This window comes from Odontomachus brunneus, unplaced genomic scaffold (genome assembly GCF_010583005.1).
Source record: "Odontomachus brunneus isolate Ranch 3 - 2012 unplaced genomic scaffold, Obru_v1 Obru_scaffold_189, whole genome shotgun sequence".
Classification (NCBI taxonomy): domain Eukaryota; kingdom Metazoa; phylum Arthropoda; class Insecta; order Hymenoptera; family Formicidae; genus Odontomachus; species Odontomachus brunneus.
In genome coordinates this window covers 347667-357241 of record NW_022639639.1, presented here as the reverse complement: position 1 = coordinate 357241, position 9575 = coordinate 347667, and the positions used below count along the sequence as shown (strand labels likewise).

At 30.3% G+C, this 9575-nt stretch overlaps 1 protein-coding gene and 1 long non-coding RNA gene across 7 annotated transcripts in view; both read right to left on the bottom strand.

Annotated features, from left to right (window-relative positions):
• LOC116851755 (mitochondrial potassium channel-like) overlaps nucleotides 1-3765 on the bottom strand; it is a 49867-nt gene extending 46102 nt beyond the window's left edge. For 2 of the 5 annotated variants that reach the window (XM_032831498.1, XM_032831490.1), the window contains exon 1: nucleotides 3381-3740. In XM_032831498.1, the coding sequence (XP_032687389.1) occupies nucleotides 3381-3551 (171 nt within the window). In that variant the 5' untranslated portion in view covers nucleotides 3552-3740. Of the gene's footprint in view, nucleotides 1-3380 lie in introns of all 5 variants that reach the window. The other 3 variants (XM_032831492.1, XM_032831491.1, XM_032831493.1) reach the window with 3 other exon arrangements.
• A 3279-nt stretch (nucleotides 3766-7044) lies between these two features.
• On the bottom strand, nucleotides 7045-8416 carry LOC116851762. 2 transcript variants are annotated; one of them, XR_004379634.1, is made up of 3 exons: nucleotides 8351-8416; nucleotides 8087-8238; nucleotides 7045-7925 (listed from the first exon to the last, which is right to left on the bottom strand). It is a non-coding gene; the product is annotated as an uncharacterized LOC116851762 (long non-coding RNA). The 2 variants fall into 2 exon arrangements; XR_004379635.1 differs by having other exon boundaries at nucleotides 7045-7893.
• Nucleotides 8417-9575: the final 1159 nt, after the last annotated feature.

Here is a 9575-nt window from a genome sequence, read left to right as displayed (position 1 = left end):
TGTGTGTGTGTGTGTGTGTGTGTGTGTGTGTGTGTGTGTGTGTGTGTGTGTGTGTGTGTGCGCGTGCGCGCGTGTGTATATGCAACTGAATGTAACACACGGCTTCCAAATTTTCAACATACGTTTATATGAATTTCTCAATGTAACACGCGATTCTAATGCATTGTGGAAATTTTAAAAAGTTAGATAAATAACTAACTCATAGTATCAGTCAATTAGCTGCTGCCGTGTCTTACGTTCAGTTGCATATGCACGCATACACACACATACCCACACACACACACACACACTCTCTACTCGCCCGCCCGCCCAGGCGCACTCGCGGTGTGTGTGTGTGTCCAAAAATTACATTCATTTTTTGTAAAATCTTTTGTTAATAACTTTTTAACGAACAACGAGTGACGACCAAAACCTTTAGAAGATCACTCAAGATGATGACCTCTGTAACATATGACAAAGTCAAGGTCATTGGGGCAGCCTCGCCTAAACAGGAGCTTTACCATAACTTCTTTTGTTAATAATTTTTTAACAAACAATGACGGATAAAACTTTTTGAATATTACTCAGGATGATGACCTTGACAACATATCTGAAGGTAATCGTCCTCGGAAAGTGGTCCGTTGTTTGACAATAATTACCAAAAACAAGTAAACTTTGTCTGAAACACTTCTTTGTGTGTGGGAAGTGTTCCTATCAAAAGTTATAAACATTTAAACTTTAATGTATAGTACATTGCAATAAATGGTAAATTAAATAAGACTCACAGTTTTTCTGTTTTGTTTTATTTTATTAAACGTTCGAACTGACTATTAACATCTAAACACTTATTAATTTTTTTTACAAAACTTTGCCTAACTCTAATCAATATTTCTGAGTTCACCTTAGTGCAAGCTGTACGTATTCTTCGTTTTAAGTCTTCCTTCGTCGTAAGTGATTAAGATATGACTTCCTCTTTGATATACCCCCATTAAACAGGTGTAAGATCAATGAAATAGCTAAAAATTTAAATGTTTATAACTTTTGATAGGAGCATTTTCCAAAGAAATGTTTCAGACAAAATTTACTTGTTTTTTCCCGTAGAATCCAAATATATAACATTGTATAGGAAGTCCCATTTGAACCTTTAAAGTTACCCCTCGCCCCTCTTCAAGGGAGGACGAAAGTGCATTTTTATTTACGTAGTTAGAAAGACCCCTCGAATTATTGAAACTTTCTTATGAACATTTTGATCAAGATTTTTTAGGACAAATATATTTAGAGTTATTAACTTGTAACACTTTACGTGGGCCACCCTGTGTGTGTGTGTGTGTGTGTGTGTGTGTGTGTGTGCGTGCGTGCGTGCGTGCGTGCGTGCGTGCGTGCGTGCGTGCGTGCGTGCGTGCGTGCGTGCGTGTGTGTGTGTGTATATGTATATGTACATATATGTATGTATGTATGTTCGCGCGCGCGCGCGCGCGTGTGTGTGTGTGTGTGTGTACAACTTTTGTCTGAAACATTTTTGCTGAATATACTTGGCTGAAGAATTATCAGGATGTATCTTTTAAAATGGGATACTACACACACACATACACGCGCGCGCGCGCACACACACACACGCACACATATATAAACTAATTTGAACACTTTTTGATACAGTTTGGAACGCAGCTAACAGTAATAAGAGAACTTTTAGAAATTAATGAAAAACATTTTTTTTTCTCATTGGATCATTAGCTACCCCATTGGCCATCTGAAATGCATTGAAGAAAAAGTGCACTGTTTTGAAAACAAGTATATATAATTTGCTTGCTTATATTATTTCATGCACCCTAGAAAAAGATTATCTCAAAACATTCTTGTAATGTATTTATAAATGATATTCCTATGTTTTTCTCTTCCAATTCTACATGCAATTCACAATAAAGAATTATCTTATCATATTTTATGGTCTGTTCTTTTCAGCTGCACTGCTGAACCTGGTGCTGAACCTGGTGCAATAAGTTAGAGTGAAAAAAAATATACTTGTCTCACTTTAACTTATTGAACCAGTTCAGCAGTGCAGCTGAAAAGAACAGACTATTACTTTAATTCAAAAAATTAAAAACTTCTGCAATTTATGATTTACACATCTACTCAGTGTTACATAGTTACACTGTTATGAGATAATGTTCTGTTTTCATCTTGCATATAATAATATGAGCGAGTAAATAATGTACATCATCAAAACTGTTAATCGCTTTTAACTTTAAAAAGTTGATTTTTTTATTCATGTTTATATTTTTCACGTAGCTTAGTAAATCTAGGCTATAAATGTAAAAACCTTTTTTTCATCGTGTTCTATATATTGAATGTCTGACTTATACCGTACCAGAGCTAATATATAGCTAGAATAGGTCGGGGTGAGTAATGGAATAGGTGCCTTTTTTTAAAAAACCACGTGAAATTTTGAGATATTAACAACGAAAGATTTCTACCGAGCGGCAGCCCACTGGCTAATCAACACACGCGTTGCGGTGAGACGAACGCTGTATGCGCTGTAACATCGGCATGACAGACTAGCCGGCCCAGCTCCCTAGCAATGAGAAAAACGCGTTGCTAGGAGGCTGGATTGGTTAGTCTATCATGCCGATGTTAAACAGCTGAAAAGAACAGACCATAAAATATGATAATTCTTTATTGTGAATTGCATGTAGAAATGGAAGAGAAAAACATAGGAATATCATTTATAAATATATTACAAGAATGTTTCGAGATAATCTTTTTCTAGGATGCATGAAATAATATAAGCAAGCAAATTATATATATTTGTTTTCAAAACAGTGCGAATACTTTTTCTTCAATGTATTTCAGATGGCCAATGGGGTAGCTAATGATTCAAAGAGAAAATAACATGTTTTTCATTAATTTCTAAAAGTTCTCTCATTACTGTTAGCTGTGTTGCAAACTATCAAAAAGTATTCAAATCAGTTTTGAAAGCAGTATACACAAACCAAATAAAAATTCGCTTCTAAAAGATCTTTTTACTCATGTCCACTAAACATATTATATTTTGCTCAGTTTAATGAGTACTGTATATCCTATAAGTCTTGAACTTGTTTTAACACCAAATATATTACTATGTATATTTACACACACACACACATATATGTATGTGTATATACATAATCTTATTTTTATAATCTTGTTCTCGTGTTTTAAATAGCAAAACAAAAAAAATTATATAAACTCATGTACAAAAATAAATAACAATTATATTTTGTAGATACATTAATGCAACCATAAAAAAGATATATAGAAAAATAGAACTATATAAAACTTTCTTCTATTTTGTTTATATTTTCACTTAAAAGATATATAGCTTGACAAGGTTCCTAAAACTATCTTATTTTCCTATTACTAACCTTCGTAAAGAAATTATATTGTCCCTTAAGAATATTTTGTCCATTGAGAAACTTGCTCTGTGCTTTCTCCGAAACATTTTCAGCAAATCCCTTCATGTTGTGAAATATCCAATGTTTTTTGAGTCCTCTTCTTATCAACATAACTAATTGTCGATAGTGTTCTGTTATCATTTGAAATATAAATATATATAAGGAAACTAAAGTAAACTAAATAATAAATCAAAGAGTCACATGCCGAAAACACTCTCACAAGCCGGCAGAAGTGACAAGCAAATCCTAAATTTAAGGTTGCCAGGTTCCAGCAAAGAAAAGCCTCTCTCTCTTTCTTTCTCAATGGCTTGATTTACATTAGAGTCTAAGGGCTTTCACACATGAAATGACATAACCTTTGACTATATAACCATAGACTGCTACCTTGTGTCTGCAGCAAAACGTCTGTCAACATCTGCAGCGCCGCCAGGACCAAATAACGGCTATCATATACTTGTGATTTCTATTTTACCATGTGAAAGATATTTTATGTGTGTGTCCGTGATCATAAATTGCAGTTACCATTAAAATACATGAAAAATATATTTCTTTAGTCGTTAATAACAGATTTTTTTTATTTTTTCTTCAAATAAATTATTACATTAAAAAAAAGTTATACAACTTTGCTATAGGGTGTTTACGACAATTCGAGTTAGAGTTAGTTCCACTAGGGCCGAAATAAGTTACAGACATCACCATCTACTACTATTATGATTCATGACAACCCAAAGCTACCCAATGCTGTCTCACGACTGCAAGCAGTGGATTAGGCAGAACAATATCGTGACAGATACATCACATAGGTAATAATTTTGTAAAATCCTATGATTATATCATAAAATCATGTAGTATTGTTTTGTTACTTAATATATTTTACCAGCAAGAACCAAAGCACGGTTATTCTAAAGAATTTTAATAGATCTGTTTTCGACAGGGTTTTGCTTTCTGCAATGGAAGACTACTCGAGAGAAGTAAATAGGTTTGTTCTTTCGACCTGAACTGGCTGCACTAGTTCACGAAGTTTGCACTAATGCGTTCTTTCGATCAGAACAGTGCAAGAAAATGTATTCTTTCGAACAGTGCAGGCTGAACTAGTGCAGCGAGTACAGTGAACTGACTGCCCTAGGTCTGGAGGTAGAGCAAGCAGTGCAGGGCAGCTAACCGAAAAAATTTAAATTTGTATCTATAACCTGTAAAATCGGTATACCTAGTTGACATTACGTAGAAGAAATAATCCGACGACGGAATCTATAAACAGTAAATAAATACTTAAATATATAATAAATATATAATGTAGATAAATATATAATAAATATATAATGTAGAATGACATAAAAGAAGTATTTAGAATGTTATCCAAACAGCACAAAATATCCGAAAGACATCCTGGGAAGGCTCTTGGACGTTTTTTCGGAGGGATTTGTTGTATGGGTATCCAACACAAAACAGTTTTTAAAAGAAATAGGATTGTTCGACAAAACATAAAATGCTATAAGTGCAAAAACATGACCATAAATTGATCTATAATTGATCAATTTATTGATCTTATTTAATCCAGCCATGTTGTCCGCCATCTTACACTGCTCTAACTTGCTCTTACCCGTTCTTTTCAGACCCATATATATCTTTGCACTGGTCTGCACTATCTTGAACTTTCTTCAACTAGTACAGTTCCAGTGCAGCCCTAGGTCAGATCGAAAGAACAAACCTAATGTTTGTGGTATGTACATAAAAAATTTCTAAATAAAAACAAAGTTATGTAAAGGACAAGATATAATATTATTATAGCCTCTGTAAATATTATGACCATCTTTAAAATCTTTGTTTAATATCTTTATTAATAGGTGACAAATTTAAACAATTACTTATAGAATCATTTTGTTAGTAGCCCACCATAATGCTAATATGCGAATACACAATAGTCGATATTTTGTATAATGTATTTTTATATTTGAAAACTGTTCCAAGCACTGTTTTAAAATATTGATTATTAACAAAGTTATTATACAAAATGTAAATAGAAAACGAATATAATATCATCTCTACAAATTTATTATTCTAATATTTTGCAATAATAGATAATTTTCATAAAATTAGTGAATTACAGAGTTCAATGGACAAACGAGATGGTCAAATTGTTGCTATAAAAAATGAGTGAGCATCCAGAATCTGTCAGGCATCCATGCAACAAACAAATTTGGAAAATTATTGCTGTATCTATTAACATACATGGTTACAATTTGACCGCAGAAAATTGTTGTACCAAATGGAACAGTATGAAAAAAAAATATAAAACGTTAAAGAATGTAAACAATCATACTGGTGAAGCAAGACACATCTGGGAACATTTTTATAAAATGAATGATAAACACGAATCCAACATTTACACCTTTATCAATAGCATCAAGGCGGATTTACAATAAATGCAAATGCTTTAAATAAAAATAATGAATACTTAGATCAGGACACAGAAAATTTCGAACCAAGTCACTCTTTAAATAATCGACCGATAAGGAAAAGACGAACTAATGTACCGAACTGGAGTGCAGAATTAAAAAAACAAAGAGAAAAACATCATCAAGAAAATTACGCCCAAAGAGAACGTTTTCTATCTTTATTAGAAAAATATATAAATAAATAAGAAATGTGATTCCAAAACTTACTGTGACGTTAAAATAAAGTTTATTTTTTAATTATATTATTAAAATGAGTTATATTATATTATTAAGTTTTTATTTTATTATTAAAATGAGTATGAGTTTTTATAATATTATTAAAATGTATAAGTAAGATTTAAGTAATAATTTAAGTATATGACTATTAATATTGGAGAAATGCTTATATATATATATATTTAAATATATAACAAATAACAAAAAGTTTATATAAAAATAATGTTATTTATATATTATTCAATATGTTATTTATTATTTTAAAATGTTTTTATGGAAATATATATACATATAATAAAAATATACATGGTGTTTGATATAAATCATATAACTGCTCATGTAAAAGTAGAATTGATTAAATAAAAGTCTTCTACCATTTTGCAAACAACTACGCAAAATGTCGTGTTATTAGTGTTTGAAAATAGCAATATATAAAAGCTTCTTTAATAAATAACTCAAAAACTTGCGTATTATTTGTACAATGGTATAGGACTTTTTTGTTCAGAGTGACCTAATCTACAAATATATAACAGCTGTTGTACCTAGTGACAGACATCAGTATATTGAACCTTGCACCTCTCGCTAAATACAATAGTTATTATATACTTGTAGATTAGGCTACTCTGAACAAAAAATGTTTCTTACGCGCGGATACAATATTAAGAAAAATTTACTACGTACATTGCTTCTTTTTATTTCAAGATTTTATTTTAAAATTATATATGTAAAAGTATATGCTTTCAGATTATATGCAATATATTTGTTAAATATGATCACATATATATGTTTGTAGGTTTTACAAATATGCTATTGCTTTATGCTATATATTTTTTCTTTAATTACAATTAATGTAATTAACATTACATATAAAATTATTAGAACTTTTATTATATTATTAGGAATTTTAACATATGGCTACGTGGATCATTAGTGGTTTATGCGGTAAATAATTGATCTTTTCATTGAAGTTGCATAGAACATTTTATTTAACGTTTTCTTCATAATTAATATGTGTAATCCATAAAAATATATAATTTTAATCATGCATTATCTATTACAATATTCTTACAATAAAGTAGAAATGAAATCTCTTTTCTCTATTCCGTCCATTAATGCAATATCATTATTATCTTCCATATCTATTGCATCAAATTCCATATGTGCGTCTTCATTCTCTATACATATGTAAAATACAACAAGTAAGTATAACCAAAAGTATCATTTCTGTATTATACATATAAATATATTTCAATTTTCGAAATCTTCCTTTCAACATACCAAAAGCACGTTCAATAACTACACGCGTTCTTGACAATTTTGTGTTGAAGTTATTTTGTAAATTATTTAAATGACCATTATCTTGATAAGGAGTTAGCATATAATGAGATAAGGGGTATGCTGAATCAGCCAAAATATGATACATATTTTGAAAATATCTATTTTCATTTTGCGTTATTAGTTGTTTGATATCGCTTAAACGCTAGATTCTTGCATCATGAACGCTACCACACATTCCTGTAAATACATCTATAAATCGTAACTTATAATCGCAAATCCCTTGTAATACTATAGAATGGTAACCTTTACGGTTAATATAATTGTCGCCATTTTCTGTTGGTGCACTTATTACTATGTGGGAACCATCGATTGATCCAATGATGCCAGGAAAACCATTCATTTTATGAAATTCTCTTTCTATCTTTATTATTTCGTGAGATCCAGGCCATTTAATATATGTACCAACATCATCAGTTAATAACATTGCTACTTAAAATACAATTCTCCAAACGGATTCCTTAGATATTTCAAATCTATTTGCCATTGAAAACAAAACAAAACAAAACTAAAACAAAAATTTTGTATGCACACATACTTATATATAAAATTATCACAAATATTTAATTAAGAAGTCAAAAATAAATGAAAGAAATGTAGAAGAAAAAAAATGATTTAGCCAAATACACTATTGCAGATATTTTTCGTATAAAAATAAAATATACTAACCTATATACTTCCTGATTACCAAAGAACCATAAGGCAATAGCTATTTGCTTATTTGCAGGCATGTTTTCAGAGTCGTGCGCATTCAGACGTGGCCCAAGTGTTTGTACTAGTTGTTCAAATGTTCTTTTCCACTCGAAAATATGATTTAAAATCTATTTTAATAGTGTTAATATAGTATAGTTTATTGTAATCAAAACATATAATGCAACATTTATATAAACTTAAAAATAAATTATTATACAGCAAAACTTCAAATTCTTTTACCTGTCAATGAGTATGTTACGACAATGTTTTCAAAAAAATGTGGGATCCTTATATGATGTTCCCGTGGAGGTTGGAAGTTATCCTCATCTTCATCAGATGGGTGATCAAAAAATATTTCCCACATTTCTATTACATCCATTTTTTATCTAAAACTGTTTAGTTGTAATGAGTATTAAAGTATAAAAAAAATAACTCAAATAATGTTAGAAAATAATAACATTGGCTTCATTTACATCGTGCACTTGATACTATTTAGTACGCATATCAAGTGTACGATGTAAACCAAGCCATTAAGAAATGTTTGTAGAATTACATATAATTTAAAACAAACTGTGCAAACAAATCTATCTTGTTTTGTCAATATACTCGAATAATATAATTTATTGTGGACTTGCACCTGCACGAATTATATAAAAACAATATTTGCAAATAGGTTAAAATAGTGTGACTTTTTACTTTAGGATAATATTTAAAAAATATAATATATATTTTAATGGTTATATAACTTTAATTAAGAATAAATAAAATATTATTAGAAAATAACACCAGATGATTTTATAATCAATAATACAAAATTATTACCTCGTATATCTGTCACGATATTGATCTGCCTAATCCACTGCTTGCAGTCGTGAGACAGCATTGGGTAGCTTTGGATTGTCATGAATCATAATAGTAGTAGATGGTGATGTCTGTAACTTATTTCGGCCCTAGTGGAACTAACTCTAAAGCCCATTATACAATTGCGTAAGCGTAGTCGTGAACGTAAGAGTCAACCAATCCGAATGTTTTATTCACTGATTGCTTTACTCTGATAGGTTGTCGTAATCACTTACAACCACTTACAACCACGTTCACGCAATTGTAGAATGGGCTTAACTCGAATTGTCGTAAACACCCATAATCACACCAGCAGAGGTGTTCAAAATATATCATAGGGATATCCTAAAGATACATTTGGGATGTGATATCTTCAAGATATCCCTATGATGTATTTGGGACATTCTTGCTGTGTGGGATATAAAAATCAACAATTTTTAAAGTAACAAGAAAAAAATCTGATTTGCAAGGGAAATATAAAAACACAAAATAAAATATTTATATAATTTGATATCAAATTTGTATTTATTGTATTTATTATATTACATAAGAATATATAATATTTATATAATATTTATATAATAGTTATATAATAAGAGATATATAATATATGAATAAAAAAAAA